General features: G+C 41.5%; 1 protein-coding gene across 3 annotated transcripts in view; it reads right to left on the reverse strand.

Annotated features, from left to right (window-relative positions):
* Window positions 1–21,384, reverse strand: part of NOTCH2 (notch receptor 2) — a 220,887-nt gene that overhangs the window by 13,907 nt on the left and 185,596 nt on the right. For all 3 annotated transcript variants that reach the window (XM_088835625.1, XM_088835626.1, XM_055402755.2), the window contains exons 16-24: window positions 19,255–19,374; window positions 18,680–18,832; window positions 16,239–16,467; window positions 14,743–14,944; window positions 12,638–12,791; window positions 11,687–11,871; window positions 9,525–9,657; window positions 3,621–3,857; window positions 841–953 (exon numbers count right to left, since the gene is read on the reverse strand). In XM_088835625.1, the coding sequence (XP_088691751.1) occupies window positions 841–953; window positions 3,621–3,857; window positions 9,525–9,657; window positions 11,687–11,871; window positions 12,638–12,791; window positions 14,743–14,944; window positions 16,239–16,467; window positions 18,680–18,832; window positions 19,255–19,374 (1,526 nt within the window). The remainder of the gene's footprint in view (window positions 1–840; window positions 954–3,620; window positions 3,858–9,524; window positions 9,658–11,686; window positions 11,872–12,637; window positions 12,792–14,742; window positions 14,945–16,238; window positions 16,468–18,679; window positions 18,833–19,254; window positions 19,375–21,384) is intronic.

Consider the following 21,384-nt stretch of genomic DNA (forward strand, 5'->3'; position numbering starts at 1 on the left):
GGGAGGTAAAGACTAGGCTCTTGGCTAAGATCCCTCCAGGTAGCCTCCTGGACCGAGTTCTAGGAAGAGACTTCTTCAAGTCAACTTACAGGTCAGGGTAGTGGTTCCAGGATGAATATAGAACTTTTTTACTCTAAGAGCTTCTAGAAATGAAGTCCGGAGTTCATGTTAGGATAAGGTGACACCGAACCTATTAGCACCTTTCCAAATCATCAGTAGATCACTCATACAATGACTTTACAGGGGAAAAAACTCACTTCAGAGGATTAGATGTCTAAAAGACTTTCCTACGTCATTCCGTTCTTGGACTTCTCGCTCAGTCCAGGCCAAGGCTACCGGACAGGTTTCCTTTTGATATCCCTCTGCTCATCTGTTAGGAAGCTTTTAGCCTCTGGCAGGAGCAAAAGTGTTTGCACAGCAAATGGCTAACCTTAGACTTCCTTCTAGTTGAAGAAGCAGTCTGTTCCCAAATAACTGCTGTCGAGGGATGTCAGCAGAGTAGCATATCCAATAACTCTGTCCCAGTCTGGGCAGCAAGACTACCCTCCAGCACAAGACCCAGAAGCCAAATACACTAGCCCTATTCCCAAGGGAATATCCCACTGCCCTTAGTGCTTCTGAGGATTGACAGTCACAGGTCAGGGAGCTCACTGTTTCTGGAAGTATTTTAATAGTTCTAAATAGAAAACTGAAGCACTTTCTCCTAAAGAGGCTAACATTAAGAAACATCCCCACCAAGAAAGTTCCCCACAGAGCTCGGAAATGCCAGGTTTCGTCTCGGCTCTGTCACAGGCTATATGGAAGACAGCATCCTCCTTCAGTAGGCACTGTGGCACTCACCGGGGGACAACGACAGATGAAACCATCGGGCATGTTGCTGGCCACAGCACAAGTGCCTCCATTCAGGCAAGGCATCTGGGGACACACGTCGACGAACGTTTCACAGTGACGACCTCAGAGCAGAAAATGAAAGGGAGTTTTAAAAGGTGGAAGCAGTAACTCAGGTTATCGAACAGGACTCTACTGGGATGTGAGCTAGTCGAAGGATTAGAGAGGGAGCAAGAGGTGTGAGAATTGAGTTCCAAGCCTAAGGGGACATGAGAGGATGAGGAAGGCACATGCTAGATCCCAACATCCTTGGCCCATCACCCACGCAGGACAGCTCCCTCATCTGTCTTGTCTACAGTAATAAGTGCAAATGGCACATGACTGAACTGACTCACAAAACAAGATGTGTACAAAAAGTAATCCCTCAAAAAAAAAAGAAAACGACACCTAAGCTTTTTTGAAGGCACTTTAGCTTTCATAAGTCAAAAACATTTAGCAAACATTCACTGCATTTGTTAACACTGTCTACTTCATAAGACAGGCTACACCAGGCCAATACATCTAAAACAGTGATTAAGGTATACATGCCACTACAGATAAAACTGATAACTAATAAGAACGTACCGTATGGCACAGGGAACTTAACTCAGTAGTCTGCAATGACCTATATGGGGAAATAATCTAAAATAGAGTGGATAAATATGCTAGATAACTGATAAATATGCTTGATAACTGATTCACTTTGCTGTACAGCAGAAAATAACACTGTAAATCAATTATACTATAATAAAAATTAAAATGAAAAACTTTTGGGACGGGGGGACACATATACACCTGTGGCTGATTCAAGAATGGCAAAAACCACCACAATATTGTAAAGTAATTAGCCTCCAATTAAAATAATTTAAAAAAATGTGGATTTGCAGTTTATATTGAATTTTCGTCAGTGACATCTGTTTTCAATAATGTTCCAGCCTTTCTGTAACCTTACTGGCATTGTTTTCAAACACAGCTTATGTTAGCGTTTCCTACACAGCTTGTGTTAGTAGAAACTAACACACATTACAAAGCAATTATATTGCAATAAAAAGTTAAAACGAACATACAAAAAACCCCACAGCTTAATATTCCCACCATAACTGTGATTGAGAGTCAAAGGATTTTTTAATTCACAGGTGTGGAAAATGCAGAAACACCACTTCTGGCTACGGGACCCCAATTCAAGGTAGTCTCCACTCCTTTCGCCTATTTCCGTCTTTCTTTGTAGGGCTCATCAGCATTTCCAGATAAAGGAAGCCTCAGAGGTAACGAAAGGAACAGGAATCAGTTGTCTTCTAGTTCTCAAGCATATCACGACCAGTATGAGATGACAGATTGTTCATAGTCTTTCTGTCCAGGGTTGCCTCAAACGTATGACGTTCATAATGGATTGTTTCTCTTTTGATGCTATACCTAGGTGTTTTCCATATTTCAAAATCCATTCCCCCCTCTTTTAAAAATAAAATTATTCCAAAGTTCTTAAAGGTAATATATCTTTAAAATTGGAAGGGAGGGATGTCTGGATAGAATAAGCCCAGAATGTAGCAGAGTTCAACTTTCCAGATTACTAGTAAGTAGACTAATGCAGATTCTCATCTGACTTACAAAGAATACTTCTACAGCAAAAGATTTGAACTGACCCCAGGAGTGCAAGATAGATTTCCGGGTAACTGATGGTACTGCCATATTTAGATATAAACAGCTATTTTAGCCCCCCAGAGTCACCAAGTTGCCATTCTCCAGAAATAATTAGTAACTGTCTATGATTAAAACCCCTATTCTGAGGCAGGACTCACTCATCTTTGTAATCTGTGATGAACACAGCCAAGTCTTGGTGTGCAGGCCCTGCTTGTGACCTCTGAAGTTTTCCTGTTCATACCCTCATCAGTTGATTTTTGGCTAAACAGCCCAATTTGGATCTATTCCCTTTAAGCGTCCAAGAAGACCCTAAGCTTCTTTGGATCCCAGAGAGGTAGAAAGGTCACTATGGCGGCGACAATCCAGTCCCTCAAGTCACTGCATGCCACAGGAGGCAGGGTGACAAAACCAGAGTTCGATCTAAGGTTCCTGAATATGAGATGCTATTTTGCTCAGATGAAATGAGTTCTAGAGATGGATGGTGGTGATGGTAGCATAATAATGTGAATATCCTCAATACCACTGAACTGTATACTTAAAAATGGTAACGATGGTAAACTTCATTTATATGTATTTTACCTCAATTTAAACATATTACTTTGCTCAACTACTCCCAACATTCTATTTCTTTTTTTTTTTTTTCGTATTTCTGCTACAATATGATGTAATTAATATATAATAAAAGAGATAGCATCTCTCAGGAAACACAAACATCTGTGGAGCACAGACCTAAGAAAAAGCTGGGCCCTGAATTAAGCTGGTCTAGATTTTCACCCTTGCAGCTCTGAGCGTGGCCTGGACTACATACAGCTCACCAACGACTACCTGTGGCCTTCCCTGGTGGCTCAGATGGTAAAGAATCTGCCTGCAATTCAAGAGACCCGGGTTTGATCCCTGGGTCAGGAAGATCCCCTGGAGAAGGAAATGGCAACCTGCTCCAGTATTCTTGCTTGGAGAATCCCATAGACAGAGGAGCCAGGCGGGCTATAGTCCATGGGCCAGAAAAGTTTCCCCTGGGTCTGGGATGTGTCACGCAGGGCCTAGTTTCCTCACTGAAACCCCCACCCCACCTCGAGGCAGAGTGGCTGGGGCAGCTGGAAAGGTGCTCAGCTCACCAGTGAAGGTGCTGCGGCAGACGCACAGGTAGTCGTTGGTGAGCTGTATGCAGTCCAGGCTGCCCTCAGAGCTGCAGGGGTTGGACAGGCACTCGTTGATGTCCCCCTCACAGCGTTCTCCAGCAAAGCCTGGCAAGCAGCGACAACTGTAGCCCCCAATCCTGTCTACACACTGGCCACCATTAAGGCAGTGGGGACCCCTGGCACAGTCGTCAATGTTCTCTTCACAAAGAAGGCCTGGAGGAGAAAGAGGAGGGAGAGAAAATTATGACAGTTCTTGGAACACTGCCTTCCAGGAAGGGAAAACCAGTCCTGGTGGCATTTTCACAATTAGTGAGCCTGGAACCATTTTGGTCAGGCAGGGCATAACACACTCTTGATCCAGGATTGTGGCCATCCTCTTGGACATCAGTAAGCAAAGAATGTACTCAGGGCTTTACATGTACTCCCCACACAACCCAGTGATGAAGCAATCCCTTAGGGCATAACTAATATTATTTTTCCACTTGAAAGGTGAGGAAATTGGAACTCAAGAGAGATTTGGTAACTTTTCATTAACTTATTCATTTTGATTTAAAAAATAAAAAGTTAAAAATAATATAACCATAAATAAATAGATTACAAGTAATCACTGGTAAGAATTGGAAGTAAATTTTGAATCACACAAATGGCTTTTTCTGTAAAATAGTGTAAGTGCACAAATATCTTTTATCAAAAAAATAGAAGGGAAATATCCTGTTGAGAGCTCAAAGGTTATTCCATTTAATACAGAACTCATTTAATGTGCTATAGATGTACAAGAGCCATCAAGTATGAACATCCGTATTTTTGAGGAAGAAACAAAAGAAATCAATGACTATTCTAGAAGTGATTTCATGATTAATTCAAAAAATTACAGAAGAAAGAAAAACAGTACTGTATTCTTACCACTTGTAATAGCAAGACTATTGGAAAGAAAAGAAAAATGTTTAAAAAAAAAAAGGCCTCAGTATCAACAGCAATAGCAAAAGATAAAATATCTAAGAATAATCTTAACAAGAAAAGTACTACACCTACATGAAGACTTTAAAGTAGACCTAAAAGACACAAAAGGAAACTTGAATAAACAGAAAGACACAATGGGTTGGTTAGGAAGACTCCTCATTCTAAAGATGTCAGTCGTCTTTATACAAATTCATAAATTTAATGTGACCTAATAAAAATATTAACAGGATTTTTAATGGATAACATTACCTCTAGAAGTAATTAAAATTAACCTCTACTTCTCTTTCAAGTACTGAGAAGAAAACAACTCTCCTTTAATGGAACAAATCTTCAAATATTTAAAGGCTGTTTCTCCTTAGTTTTGTCTTCCCTGTTAATCTCACTGCTCAATAACTAGCCTACTACTGGGGCACTTTTCCATTCTAATTTAGCCAACTCTGAACTCAAGAAGGAAACCCAAAATTCACTGACCCCAAAGTTTAAGACAGTATAAATATTTCTCTAACATTCTATTCTCTTTGATGAGAATCAATTTTCCACCATTGTGGATGGCTTTTTCTTTTCGCATGCTGCTCAGAGCAGGCACCATTTTAACTACATCTCTTCTAAAAAATGATACTCCAAGCTCTTTCCAGGAGATTGTTTACAGGCAGGGGAATGCCCCTGGTGGAATGATGGCTCCACCATCCACCATCTAGGGTTGTATCTCATTAGGTCTTATTGTAATTCTTAGTTCATTCTTGGACCATCAACCTTCTCCCCTTCAGTTCAGTTCAGTTCAGTCGCTCAGTCGTGTCCGAATCTTTGCGACCCCATGAATCACAGCATGCCAGGCCTCCCTGTCCATCACCAACTGAAGGAGTTCACTCAAACTCATGCCCATCGAGTTGGTGATGCCATCCAGCCATCTCATTCTCTGTCGTCCCCGTCTCCTCCCATCCCCAATCCCTCCTAGCATCAGATTCTTTTCCAGTGAGTCAACTCGTCACATGAGGTGGCCAAAGTATTGGAGTTTCAGCTTTAGCATCAGTCCTTCCAATGAACACCCAGGATTGATCTCCTTTAGAATGGACTGGTTGGATCTCCTTGCAGTCCAAGGGACCCTCAAGAGTCTCCTACAACACCACAGTTCAAAAGCATCAATTCTTCGGCAATCAGCTTTCTTCACAGTCCAACTCTCACATCCATACATGACCACGGGAAAAACCATAGCCTTGACTAGACGGACCTTGGTTGGCAAAGTAATGTCTCTGCTTTTCAATATGTCATCCAGGTTGGTCATAACTTTCCTTCCAAGGAGTAAGCGTCTTTTAATTTCATGGCTGTAATCAGCATCCGCAGTGATTTTGGAGCCCCCAAAAATAAAGCCTGACACTTTTTCCACTGTTTCCCCATCTATTTCCCATGAAGTGATGGGACCAGATGCCATGATCTTTGTTTTCTGAATGTTGAGCTTCAAGCCAACCTTTTCACTCTCCTCTTTCACTTTCATCAAGAGGCCTTTGAGTTCCTCTTCACTTTCTGCCATAAGGGTGGTGCCATCTGCATATCTGAGGTTATTGATATTTCTCCCAGCAATCTTGATCCCAGCTTGTGCTTCTTCCAGCCCAGCGTTCCTCATGATGTACTCTGCATAGAAGTTAAATAAGCAGGGTGACAATATACAACCTTGACGTACTCCTTTTCCTATTTGGAACCAGTCTGTTGTTCCATGTCCAATTCTAACTGTTGCTTCCTGACCTGCATACGGGTTTCTCAAGAGGCAGGTCAGGTGGTCTGGTATTCCCATCTCTTGAAGTATTTTCCACAGTTTCTTGTGATCCACACAGTCAAAGGCTTTGGCATAGTCAACGAAGCAGAAATAGATGTTTTTCTGGAACTCTCTTGCTTTCTCCATGATCCAGCGGATGTTGGCAATTTGATCTCTGGCTCCTCTGCCTTTTCTAAAACCTGCTTGAACATCTGGAAGTTCACGGTTCACATATTGCTGAAGCCTGGCTTGGAGAATTTTGAGCATGACTTTACTAGCGTGTGAGATGAGTGCAATTGTGTGGTAATTTGAGCATTCTTTGGCATTGCCTTTAGACAAATGTTTTCATTTCATTCATTTCCCCACTTTTTGGAGGCAAGACTTGGAAGTTTAGAAAAATACACTAGCTGGTAAATACAAATAATTTATTCAAGAGGCTACTGGTTGTTTTCCCTCGAAGCACCAAGAGATCTTGCTAGCCAGATTAACTTTGCTGCAACATTATGTCATTTGCACATTCTGTGTTTCATGGGTTTCAAAAACAACCAGACAGAACTGAGAACAAGTGGCAAAACTCCAGAGCTTGGCAAGAGAGCAACGAAACAGCCTGAATTTCTAAGATTCAGAATAATGCTGAATCTTGTTTTAAAAATCCCTTCACTTTGGAGAAATGTCTGTTTAGTTCTTTGGCCCATTTTTTGATTGGGTCATTTATTTTTCTGGAATTGAGCTGCAGGAGCTGCTTGTATATTTTGGAGATTAATCCTTTATCAGTTGCTTCATTTGCTATTATTTTCTCCCATTCTGAAGGCTGTCTTTTCACCTTGCTTAGAGTTTCCTTTGCTGTGCAGAAGCTTTTGATTTTAATTAAGTCCCATTTGTTTATTTTCGCTTTTATTTCCAATATTCTGGGAGGTGGGTCTTGGAGGATCCTGCTGTGATTTATGTCAGAGAGTGTTTTGCCTACGTTCTCCTCTAGGAGTTTATAGTTTCTGGTCTTACATTTAGCTCTCTAATCCATTTTGAGTTTATTTTGGTGTATGGTGTTAGGAAGTGTTCTAGTTTCATTCTTTTACAAGTGGCTGACCAGTTTTCCCAGCACCACTTGTTAAAGAGACTGTCTTTTCTCCATTTTATATTCTTGCCTCCTTTGTCAAAGATAAGGTGTCCATAGGTGCGTGGGTTTATCTCTGGGCTTTCTATTTTGTTCCATTGATCTATATTTCTGTCTTTATGCCAGTACCATACTGTCTTGATGACTGTGGCTTTGTAGTAGAGCCTGAAGTCCGGCAGGTTGATTCCCCCAGTTCCATTTTTCTTCCTCAAGATTGCTTTGGCTATTCAAGGTTTTTTTGTATTTCCATACAAATTGTGAGATTATTTGTTCTAGTTCTGTGAAAAATATTGTTGGTAGCTTGATAGGGATTGCATTGAATGTATAAATTACTTTGGGTAGTATACTCATTTTTACAATATTTATTCTTCCAATCCACGAACACAGTATATTTCTCCATCTATTAGTGTCCTCTTTGATTACTTTCACTAGTGTTTTATAGTTTTCTATGTACAAATCTTTTGTTTCCTTAGGTAGATATATTCCTAAGTATTTAATTCTTTTCGTTGCAACAGTGAATAGAATAGTTTCCTTAATTTCTCTTTCTATTTTCTCATTATTAGTGTATAGGAATAATTTCTGTGTGTTGATTTTATATCCTGCAACTTTACTGTATTCATTGATTAGCTCTAGTAGTTTTCTGGCAGAGTCTTTAGGGTTTTCTGTGTAGAGGATCATGTCATCAGCGAACAGTGAAAGTTTTACTTCTTCTTTTCCAATTTGTATTCCTTTTATGTCTTTTTCTGCTCTGATTGCTGTGGCCAAAACTTCCAGAACTATGTTGAATAGCAGTGGTGAGAGTGGGCACCCTTGTCTTGTTCCTGACTTTAGGGGAAATGCTTTCAGTTTTTCACCGTTGAGGATAATGTTTGCTGTGGGTTTGTCATATATAGCTTTTATTATGTTGAGATATGTCCCTTCTATTCCCACTTTCTGGAGGGTTTTTATCATAAGTGGATGTTGAATTTTGTCGAAGGCTTTCTCTGCATCTATTGAGATACTCATATGATTTTTATTTTTCAGTTTGTTAATGTGGTGTATTACGTTGATTGATTTGCGGATATTGAAGAATACATCCCTCATAATCAGAGAAATGCAAATCAAAACCACAATGAGATACCATTTCACACCAGTCAGAATGGCTGCTATCCAAAAGTCTACATGCAATAAATGCTGGAGAGGGTGTGGAGAGAAGGGAACCCTCTTACACTGTTGGTGGGAATGCAAACTAGTACAGCCACTATGGAGAACAGTGTGGAGATTCCTCAAAAAACCGGAAACAGAACTGCCATATGATCCAGCAATTGCACTCCTGGGCATACACACCGAGGAAACCAGAATTGAAAGAGACACATGTACTCCAATGTTCATTGCTGCACTGTTTATAACAGCCAGGACATGGAAGCAACCTAGATGTCCATCTGCAGATGAATGGATAAGAAAGCTTTGGTACATATACACAATGGAGTATCACTCAGCCATTAAAAAGAATGCATTTGAACCAGTTCTAATGAGGTGGATGAAACTAGAGCCTATTATACAGAGTGAAGTAAGCCAGAAAGAAAAACACCAATACAATATACTAACACATATATATGTAATTTAGAAAGATGGAAATGATAACCCTGTATACGAGACAGCAAAAGAGACACAGATGTATAGAACAGTCTTTGGGACTCTGTGGGAGAGGGTGAGGGTGGGATGGTTTGGGAGAATGGCATTGAAACATATATATAATCATATGTGAAATGAATCGCCAGTTCAGGGTCGATGCTTGTTACAGGATGCTCGGGGCTGGTGCACGGGGATGACCCAGAGGGAGGATAAGGATAGGAGGGAGGTGGGAGGGGGTTCGGGAGGGGGAACTCATGTACACCCGGGGCGGATTCATGTCAATGTATGGCAAAACCAACCAATATAATATTGTAAAATAATTAGCCTCCAATAAAAATAAAAATTAAAAAAATAAAAAATAAAAATCCCTTCACAAGACTAAAAATACATTTATAACTTAGAGAATGCCCTGGATGGAAGACAGGCAAGGCTGATTTCATACCCCGAGTGCCTGGTGGGCAGGAGCACTTGAAGTGGTTCACAAGGTCGACACAGGTGCCTCCATTCTGGCATGGCTGGTTCTGGCACTCATCCACTTCATACTCGCAGTTGACACCCTGATAGCCAGGGACACACTGCCAAGAGCAAAGCAAAAAGAACAAGAAATGTTGGACCGTTGTTGGACACATATCATGAGAGCAAGTGAAACTGGGTAGGTTACTGTGACGCTTTTCTGCCAAACCCCACCCAGCTCTGGTACGCTTCTCTGGTATCATCACACTCCCTACTCACCATCTCAGGCAGAGTCAACTCACAGCTCACTGGCGTTTATCACTTCTAACCAAAAAAGCCACTTGAAAAGGAAGGCAAGGACTGAATATTCTGAGAGATATCTCAAATGATGCCTGTGCAAAAGCCATCTGTCCCTTCTGTGTGCAGGTTTTTCCATCTTTAAAACATTCATTCCTTTATATGTGATGAGGTGGCTCACAGAAATGGTACATGTGGATAGTAGTAAAGATAACGCGTGTATTTACTGATCCCCATGTTCAGGAAACTAAATGTTTACGTGTGAGAAACTGGCTGATGTAGGGGTGGGGGTACCAAGAGGTGGACAAACTAGCTGTGTTAGATGTAGGCGTTGGAGGACTTTCAGGGCTGATCAAGGAAGAAAATACTGACCATGAAGTGGCTCTATTTGGGCAATGCTTTGAGTCCCTCACAGCAAAATTACTGTAATTGATTCCTGTATGCTTCCCAGTATAGCTATTGAATTTTATAAGTACGAAGTGCCACCTTCTGGTTTAAAACTATGCAACATCTCCTTTCTTTTTTTTTAACGCCATTTTTGGTGAACCTATAAAGCAACAGCAGCAGTTACAAAATGTTGTCTGAGTACTTTTGAGAGCTCAAAACAAAGATCTGTGTATAGGCTGAATACAAAGATGTTCAAGTAATAGTGCAAACTGCATATGAATAACTTTAACATCTTTCATTGGACTTTTCATGCAAACCTTAATAGAGATGTGACTCAGATAAAAAAGGATAAGAAGAGGAGGGCAGATGAACTCAGAAGGAAGAGGGTAACAGAGAGAGGGCTTACATGTTTGGTGACATAACTCAGCAGGCAGGCCAGAGTCTCTGGGTCACAGAGCTCTGAAGGACATCCTAGGGCTCATCTTACCTATGGCTAGCAGTGCCAGGTGCAGTTTTGCAGAACATATAAAGCAGGCAGGCCCTAAGTGAATAAATTCTACTTCTCAGGGCGATGTTTAAAACAATTGGATGTGTAAAAATTTGAGTTAGGTACCAGGGGCTTTTGAACTAAAAATAAGAAACAGGGACCAATATACTGAAGCCATCTTTGGCTCACGTATGAGAAGCAGAGAAGCAGAGTTTTTCTCGGTGTTGCTTGGTGGCCTAAACTGGTATCAAATTCATGTCTCTGGTATTTTTTCAACATCCTGATCTAATCATTATCAGTCCAGACATTAAGAAGACAATGATGTTGTTGCTGTTGCTGTTAAGTTGCTAAGTCGCGTCTGACTCTTTGTGACCCCGTGGACTGCAGCATGCAGAAGACAATGATACGTCCCTTAAAAGATACACACACCCTCAAATATACACGTGTAGCAGCTTCCGTCTATGGGGTCACACAGAGTCGGACACGACTGAAGTGACTTAGCAGCAGCAGCAGCAGTATCATGCTACACAGAACAGGTTGGGTAACATTTTTTGAGAGAATTATTAGTCGATTGACCAGTGACTGTTTACAAAGATGACATGGGTCAAAGGGCCACTCCTCAAAGTGGCTTCTTCTATCTCAACTGCTTATTTAGGGAAGTACCAGGGGCCACTGGGCTGGGTAGGCTGGGAAATGCACCCTGTTAGAGTATGTTAGCTCTGGATTCTGGAAGCAATCCTGTGGAAGTAAGATGGTTCCAGACTTCTGTGAAAATAGCTTACCAGAGCTCTTCTAACTTAATGCACAGGGGACTGAAAGAAACAGTGATTAGAAAACAATGTAATCATGATTGGTAAAAAGAAAAGAAATCTATAAATTGTGAAAATTAGACATATGCAGCTAAACTCAACATGCCCGTGTTTGTGAGAGGTGTGCCATCTTCTGGAAGGTCTCTGACTTTGCCTGCTCCTCTTACTCACCTCACATCTGTATCCACCAATGAAATCCCGGCAGGTGGCACCGTGCTGGCAGGGATTGGATGAGCACTCATCAAGCTGGTCCTCACAGTAGCTCCCGGTGTAGCCCAGGGGACACTGGCAGTGATGCGAGTTGCCCGCACTGATGCAGACGCCTGAGTGCTGGCACAAGCGGTCAACGGGCACCCCTGGGAAACCCAGTGGAGGAAGCAACATCACGGAACAGCACACAACACGTCAGGTTCAGGTGAACTAATTTAAGTTGGTTGACACATCATATTTTATTCTCGTCTAGTTCACAACCCTCAGGATCTGTTTTCTATTAAAAATAATTAAGTGCTGCATATATATGGAATTTATAAGGATGGTACTGATGAACCTATTTGCAGGGCAGCAATGGAGATGCAGACATACAGAACAGGCTTATGGACCTGGAGCCGGGGGCACCGGGGAAGGAGAGGGTGGGACAAATGGAGAGAGAAGCATACTATGTGGGAACCAGGTAGCCAGTGGGAATTTGCTGTATGACTCAGGAACTCAAAATGGGGCTTTGTGACAACCTAGAGGGGTGGGATGAGGTGGGAGGTGGCAGAGAGGTTCAAGAGGGAGGGGACATATGTATACTTCTGGGTGATTCATGTTGCTGTATGGCAGAACCCAATATAATATTGTAAAGCAATTATCCTTCAATTAAAAGTAAATATGTTAAAAAAATAAACAAGTGCTGCAAGTGGAACATGCCTTCCTTCCATGTCAAGTACATTCCTTTTTGGAATCTCTAGACTTGTTCCCCCGCCATTCACCTTCCATTTCAGGCCCTTTCTCCAGAGTCTTGCCCATTCATTCCTGTCTGCCCTTCCCTCTCCTCCCACAATAACAACTCTTGCCTTACAGTGCTGCTTGTTAGTCAGTACTTCATGGACTGACCCTTGAGTCTCAGAGGGCAGAGCTCACCTCTGTGGGAAGCCGCCACCTCACAGGAGACACTGGGAACATCGCAGTAAGCACCAGCCCATCCAGATGGACACAGGCACCGCGACTCTGCTTTATCCTGAATGCAGGTACCTTTGTTTTTACAAGGAGACCGACTACAGAGGTTCACTAGGGTCTGAAACAGAGGCAGACACATATGTCAACATTCAGACACCAGCAATGAAAAAAAGTTACACTGCATTTTAAGAACTCAAAGGAAAGCACACTAATTAATAAAAAAAAGAGCCCTCACCCAAACCTTAAACTTAGATTCACTGTCCCCAGATAAGCTAATCATTTTATACAGTCTAATTCTTTTAGCTCTGCTATTCAAAAATTCTTACCAGATAAGTTTAAGAATTTGAGGAACTTAATTGGTTAGGGTATCCCCTACATCACACTTATGTCTAGAAACATGGCCACCCTGTAGGGCCAGAAAGAGAGTTAAAGCTGTCAGATAGGTCCACAGCTTCTATGTGCCGCTCCTGAGTGAGAAATCACATGGGCTTGATCAAATCCGTCTGTGGTGAATATGAGTTCAGGATTTAAAGGCTTAAAGCCTGTTAATAAACCTAAAAACTGTCCAAAAGCTTACTTTTTTACTGTTAGTAAAAAATAACTTTTTATTGAAGTATAGTTGATTTATAATGCTGTGCTAATCTCTACTGTACAGCAAAGTTACTCAGTTATACACATATAGACATTCTTTAATAACCTTTTCTATTAAGGCTTATCACAGGATATTGACTATAGCTGCCTGTGCTACACGGCAGGACCCTGTTGTTCATCCACCCCTATATGCTGACAGCACTACTAGCAGCAATATTCACAACAGCCGAGACATAGAAACAACCTAAATGTCCACTGACAGATGAATAAAGAAAATGTGGTACATGCATAAAAGGGACTCCTACTAGAATGAAATAATGCCATTTGCAGCAACGTGGGTTGAACCAGAAATTATCTGTAAAGTCAAGTCAGAAAGAGAAAAGCCATGCTATCACACATGTGGAATCCAAAATATGGCACAAATGAACCTATCCACAAAAGAAAGAACTTATTTTGATGGGAGAAACTCAGGCTTCTGAAAAGCAAGAGGCAAAGGGTGCAGGTAGACTAGCACCTTCTCCAAAACTCACACGTGGTGGCCTGGCTCCTGGGGAGAGGAAGGCCATACTCACAACACTGACCATTTGTGAAAGAGGGGGAAGGGCAGAGGGCCACCATGCTGTGAGAACAGCAGAAGCCCCATGAAGAATAGCCTCCTGATCCAGAGAATCAGCAATAAGCTATTTAATATGCAGAGGTGCTTATCTGCATGTCAATACAGCCAAAGCTTCACTGAAGTGTACTCTGAAAGGCTAGTTGCATTTGGGCATTTATTTCTAAATTCTTTGGACTGCTGGTATGATATTCTATCATTCCACCATTGTTTGAGAGTTAAAACTGCATAAAATTAAACACTTTGCTATTTGGGGTGCAACCTTAGAAAAGTTACTTTGACCCTCTTGGGCTCAATTTACTCTTTCATGAAAGGCTAGACTAGTAGGCTCTGAGGGGGGTCCTTCCATCCTAAGAGTCAATGAAAATGAATATTAAATATCTGAATTTGAAAGACATGTGAATAGTTTGGTTTTGAGACTGCTACAACATTGTAGGGCATAATTATCATTATCCCCTTAGATGTTGTATCTGAATTTTAAAAACTTTATTTTGATTGTTCTTTATTTCCCTTTTCGTATTTCCTAAATGATATCAATGTGCTTATTTCCCATATCCATTTTCTGCAGCTCTAGGTTAGCCTGCTGTAACAATTTTATGTGTATTAACCCATATAATCTTGCCAGTATCACCATTTTGGAATCTACCAGGTTAAGAAGTTGGCAGTTCTTAGAAGTTATCTAAGAACTTAGATTAACTTAGTTATCTTAGAGGTATAATTAAGAAACTGTCCAGATTTATTTTGGGTACATTCCTAAGACCCCAAATTTTCTCTTTTAGGTGGGGCTTATTTTGCCTAGGAAAGGAATAGGTGCAACACTCAACCATTCTGCGGTAGCTGAATGAATGGGATGAAATCTAATTACCTGACAGTTTTTTCCAGTGTAGCCCAATGGGCAGATGCAGCGGTAGGTACCCAGGCCATCAACACATACTCCTTCATTCAGGCATGGATGAGAGTTGCATTCATTGATCTCATGGAGGCAGAAGGAACCGGTGAAGCCCACAGGGCACAAGCAAGAGAAGGAGTTAATCCCATCGATACACGTGCCACCATTGAAACAGGAACTGAGAAGCACACAGGAAGAACAACATCAGCTAGATAATCTGGATCCTCTGACCTGCTATTTTAAAAGTAAGGTTCCTCACATCTAAGATATTACAGAAGGAAATACTCCTGAGCACCCCAAACTCCTATATCCAGTAAACTTTACCTTTTTCCAAACTAGAATGGGCACCAATCAGCATGAGTTTCAGCTTCCTTTCCACAACCAAAAAGATCTGAGGAATATTTAAAAGTCTGAGCTTATTAGAGACTCCAAGAGAAAGTGAAGGCTTCCAGGTTTTACCCAGCCCTTCTGTAGCTCTCCATGCATCACATTTCATTTTATCTCTAAGTCAATTTAATTTATAAGGAATGTATCAAACAAATAGCTCTTGATTCTATTTCTTTATGGAAGAGAAACAGAACAAATTTGTTGATAATAAAAAAAAAATCAAACCTCCCAGAAATTACTTAAAGAGGGATGACAAATCTGTAAAGAAGTAGGATTTTTTGGTCAACTGAAATTAACAAGAGACCAAAAGGAGATGATATAGAATTATAGCTCTTTCTGTTCCCTATGTAAGAAATAAATGACGATTCATCTCACTATAAAAAAGCAGAGATATTACTTTGTCAACAAAGGTCCATCTAGTCAAGGCTATGGTTTTTCCAGTGGTCATGTATGGATGTGAGAGTTGCACTATAAAGAAAGCTGAGTGCCAAAGAATTGATGCTTTTGAGCTGTGGTGTTGGAGAAGACTCTTGAGAGTCCCTTGGACTGCAAGGAGACGAACCAGTCCATTCTAAAGGAGATCAGTCCTGGGTATTCATTGGAAGGACTGATGTTGAAGCTGAAACTCCAATACTTTGGACACCTGATGTGAAGAGCTGTCTCATTTGAAAAGACCCTAATGCTGGGAAGGATTGGGGGCAGGAGGAGAAGGGGACGACAGAGGATGAGATGGCTGGATGGCATCACCAACTCAATGGACATGGGTTTGGGTGGACTCCGGGAGCTGCTGATGGACAGGGAGGCCTGGCGTGCTGCGGTTCATGGGGTCGCAAAGAGTCGGACACGACTGAGCAACTGAACTGAACATCTCACTAAGTTTTTCAACCTCTGCCTTGAACTCGTAACTAGATGTCCACAAGGAATTAGAAACTAGAAAAAGGAGATGATTGTGTGGTGGGATCCCAGGAGATGCCTTATGCGGCCCTCAATCCCAGTATAGTACTCTGGAGGTTCCACCCCTCTCTCTCCCCTCTCTCTTATGGGAAAATGGTAAGACACTGTTGCCTGAGGACACGGCTGCTCACCTCTCAGTGCACTCGTCAATGTTGTTCTCACAGTGGACTCCGTCAAATCCCGCCTGGCACTTGCAGGTGTAACTGTTGACATAGTCAGAGCAGGTCCCTCCGTTCTTACAGGGCTCACTCAGACACTCATTCATGTCTGTCTGACATTTATCCCCAGTGAAGCCCGGAAGGCACAGGCAGGAGAAAGTATTCACTCCATCTACACAGGAACCTCCATTCTGGCAAGGATCTAAGCCATTGCACACAAGAATTAGAACTCTGAACAGCAGCATCCATTTAACCTTAGACTCATAAATGTGAGTACCCTGAACTCAGCCACACTAACAGTAACAATTCTGACTTTTCTTTATGTCTATTTCGCCCTGACTCCTCCATTTACAAAATGAATGTAGTAACACTTGCCTGAGATTCTTAGTAAGAATCTGTTTAATAGCTGGAAAGAACTTTACATGCCTCACTGTTTTGCAAAATTAATACCCATACAACTAGGGATGGGATAGATATTAATTAGTCCCCTTGTGCTGATCAACCTTTTCTTTTCCCTCCCTTTCTTCCTTTCTTCCCTCCTTTCTTGTTTTTGTTTGTTGTTTTTTAGATTTATATACAACTAGGAAACGAGCATTTTTAAATTTTAAACATCACATAGTTTGGTCTCAGAGAACACTTTACAGCCACAGCAGTTAATCAAGAAATTTTGAGCTATTATCATGGCACAGTCCTCTACAACACAGACGGCACTCGAATCAGAACAAGAAAAGTAAGATGTGGCTCCTGGTCTTAAGGAACTTGAAATATAATTACAAGACAGGTCACAAACATAAAGAGAAAACTAAACACCAAGTGGGTAATGCAGCCCTTATTTTGTAAGAGAGATATTTATACCTTAGTCATCTGTTAGGCTAATTTCATTCTAAGGCTCATTTGCAGTCTCTACAGGAACAACTCGAGAAGTCATATTATCCCTTCTTATACATAACAGCACACAGCTACTGTAATTTCCATAGCACCTTTCAAGCAACTCACAGTAATTTACTGAGTAATTTTAAACTAGTTGCAAATATTGTTAGTCCTACTTCAAATAGGAAAAAATGTTTAAATAGTAGAAATTTGATTGATATACTAATTAATGTGGGAAAGGAATCCAAATAGTTCGATCCCACTCCCTTAAATTTCTCCATCAGTTGTACCTTGGACATGTTTTTTTTCACCATTAGTCATATAATGTTGGAATTATTTGTCTATCTGTCTATTTCTTAAGAGACTATGAGTTTCATAAACGTAAGGTTTTATTTATATTGGCACTGTCAGCTCCTAGTATAGTGCCATCCATATGATAATCTGAAATGATATATGCTGTGAATTAAGATGCCATTATTCTGGATGCACTATGATAAGCTCATTTGAAGTTTAATGATTTAATCATCACACAAGTAACTGAATACAAGCAGCCCCCCATATTCATGTGTTCCACAATCATGGATTCAACCAACCAAAGACAGAAAAAAATTTTTTTTAAATCCCATAAAGTTCCAAAAGGCTAAACTTGAAGTTGCCATGTACCAGCAAATGTTTACATAGCACTTACATTGCATTAGGTATTACAAGTAATTAAGAAATGATTTAAAGTATACAAGAGGATGTGCACAGATTATATGCAAATGCCACACCATTTTATATAAGGGACTTGAGCATCTGCAGATTTTAGAATCCACAGGGGGTCCTAGAACCAGTACCCTCAGATACTGAGAGATGACTGTACTGATAAGTACATCACATTCGTACGTTGAAACGACTGAAGCTGGGTAAAGAACCACTAGAAAGAAGTGGGCAGAACAATCCCTGAAGTTTACACTAGGCTGAGCACAGTTCACATTCGTACCAGTCAGAATGAAAAGATTCCCCTAAGATGTACAGTGCCAAGTAGAGCTCTCAGAGAAAAATAAAATTGTAAAAAATTCACACAAATCTACAGTGACAGAGGAAGATCCCTAGTTGCCTGAGACAGGAAAGTAGAAAGGAGGGTTACGTTGCAAGAGATGAAATACATTCAGGGGGATGAATGTGATCAGTATCTTAAATACTGGTTTGAGTTGACGTATGTCAAAACTTACTAGACTGGTTCATTTAAATACTGGCAGTGTGTTGTATACTTAATTATACTTCAAGAGATCTGCTTTTTATTAGAAGCTTTCATAGCATTGTCCCCACTTTGACAATGTACAAAAATCAGTAAGGCAATGCTTAAAAGTGACTCCCGTGTATTAACTCCTAAAGCCACTAGCTTCAAAATGAAGATTTTTAAAATACGAAGATTAAAGACAGGTGATAAACTATTGGATGGCCAGACTCAGCACCAAGAGGCAAGGGCCCCCACCGAGTCCTCCTCTGCTCCCTTGGCTCTGCTCTCCCCCAGGGGCTCAGGAGCAGGCTGGCGTACTCACTGGCAAGGCAGTCATCAATGTCCTCCTCACAGTCCATGCCACCGAAGCCTGGAGGACATTCGCACATGTAGCTGCCCTGGGTGTTATGGCAGAGACCGTGGTTCATGCAGGGCTTGGAGACACACTCATCAATGTCGATGGTACACCGCTGACCTGGAAACAAAGAGGCAATGAACGGTCCAGTCTTTGGAAGTCGATTCCCACACAGAAATTTATGTTGGGGGCTGAGCTTTAACTGGGGTGGGTGGCGCTACAGCAAGGATATTCTGTTTGGTCTCCTGCTTTGGGAAGTCCCTTCAGGTTTCTGTGCCCCTAGCAAGTTGCCGCCCAGATGCTAAAATTCTACACATAACATCAGTTTCAGACTCTGGTTGGAGTCTTCTAGCCACAAGGGGGCGGCAAAGACATGTAAAATGGAAAGTCTCTAAAACATTCCAGTTAGCAGCTTCAGCTTTTATACAAGGCCTGTGTTCTTGACAAAACAGGGCAAGCCTCAAAAGACAGATCCTCCATGTCATCAAATAACCAGATCATTCTGTTAAATGCTCTTGGTTTCTACATTCCGACTCTGTTACCTTGCCAGCCAGGAGCACACAGGCAGGTGTAACTCTCAAAATTTGGTGCCTCTTTGCAAACACCAGCATTCTCACAAGGGTTTGGGGAACAGGGAGCCAATATGGTCTGACAGTTCTTGCCTGCAAATCAAATGACAGAGTTTATTATAGAGAAAAAGTCCAAGGAACTGAGATTTCCCCAAATTCTATACCAAAGGATGCTTTCCAAATTCAGAGCTAATGTAATAAATAAGTTCCGGGATCTGAGAGACTTACGGACCTTTGTGTCTTGGATCTGATGTGATAACTCGCAGTGTGATCTCAGGCAAGTTACATTCTCTGAGCTTCCACATAAACAAGATGGGAATTAGGATGGTATGTAATTCATAGAAGCTTTTTGTGGATTAAATGAAAAAACGTTTACAAAGTCCTTATGAGCATAGGGTCCAGCACATGGACTACGTACTCAGCAACTGCTGGGCTGCTGTCATCTTCACGTATTATCACAAGTGATTATGTGGATTCAGAAACTGACATCAATCAGGTGTAAGCGTTTTTGCATCTTCAGAGCTAAGATTCAGCTACTCAGAAGCTTAGCGACATAGATCCACCTTGCAGAGAAGTAACAACACAGCCTCCTACTCTTAAAACCTCTGTAGGCCTGTTCCAGAAGGCAATGGGGTTGATCAGAAGGCCACCAGAGGTGGAAACCAGTGAAGTTATACTAACTGTCTAGTAACATCTCTCCTTATTTCAACATCAAAACATAACATTAATAGTTGCCCACCAACATTTCCTACCTTAGTATACTGAATATAAGATTCCAGAAAAACATTAAAAGAATACTTTTATTAAAAGGGAGATAGGTTTTTTCCAAGATGCTGGAGGAGTAGGAGGACATGGAGTTTCTCTCTCCCCACAAATGTATCAAGAATACATCTACACGTGAAGCAGTTCCCACAGAGCACCTGCTGAACACTAGCAGAGGACCTTGGACACCTAAAAGGGCAAGAAAGATCCCCACATAATGGGTAGGGTGAAAAAAAGAAGGCAAAGGAAGAGGAGAGGAAGCAGGATGATACCTGCACCCTTCGTGGGGAGTTGAAGGTATGGAGAGGTCCCTACATCTGGGGAAGGCCTCTTACCAGCTGGGAGATGAGCTGGAGCAGAGGGGAGCCTTGGGGATTCAAAGGATAGTCCAATAACTGGCCTGTGACAGACAGGACAGAGTGAGACCTACACAGATGGTCTGTGCCACGGCCCTGCACACCCCAGCCTGAGACAGGTGTTCGCCAGTACGCATGGATGCTGGGTGCTGGAATGTGGGGTTTGGAGAGCAGACCTGGGGAGGGGCCTGCTGTTGGTTTGTTAGGGAAATTAAATGGAAGTAGTCTTGTCTTGTTCAGGGTTAAGACAAAGAAAGCAGAGCAGGCCTCTGACCTTGCTTCTGACCTGCCTGGACACTGCCTTGACTACCTTCCTGAGGCAAGTGCAAGTTGCATGGCACCATAGATGAGAAGAGGGCAGATCCTGGAACTATTAAGCCCCTGGAGGTCTGGCCAACCATACCAGGGGCTATTTTAATAACATTCCAAGATTTACAAGACAAAACAAATGACACCGTAAAAAAAAAAAAAAAGATTAAACCAGAGCTGCAATCTGCTCTCAGACTGATGACAATATCAGTTTGTGGCCTGGAATTAAAAGCAGGAACCCCCAACCTACAATTCTGAAGTCTCACCCATGGAGCAGATGCGCTGCCCGGGACCTTTCCCCAACTGGGGCTCCAGACTGCTATCACACAGGACTTCCCAGCACTGTTTGAGTCTGGATATCAGTCAAAACCCAATTTGGTGATATATGGACTGTTACTTTTCTTTACTGTTCTATTTTTCTTTTCTTTTAATGATTGTTTATTAAAAGTAAGAAAGGTAATTCTCTATTAGATATTGAAATTATTTATTTGTATATAACGAGTGGTTTCTTTTGTTAACAAATATTTTGAACCTAAGGTGAAATTTTAACTTTTGACAAAACATGGCTGTGAGGAGACGACCTGAGAGGAATGGGGTTGCAGAACTCTGCAACTGAGAATGCTCGTGGAGGAAGCCTGGACAACCACAGAAATGAAGCGCCATTGTTGAGTAATGC

The sequence above is a fragment of the Moschus berezovskii genome, chromosome 4 (genome assembly GCF_049115385.1).
Source record: "Moschus berezovskii isolate FMDL1 chromosome 4, NW_MosBer_1.0, whole genome shotgun sequence".
NCBI classification, from domain to species: domain Eukaryota; kingdom Metazoa; phylum Chordata; class Mammalia; order Artiodactyla; family Moschidae; genus Moschus; species Moschus berezovskii.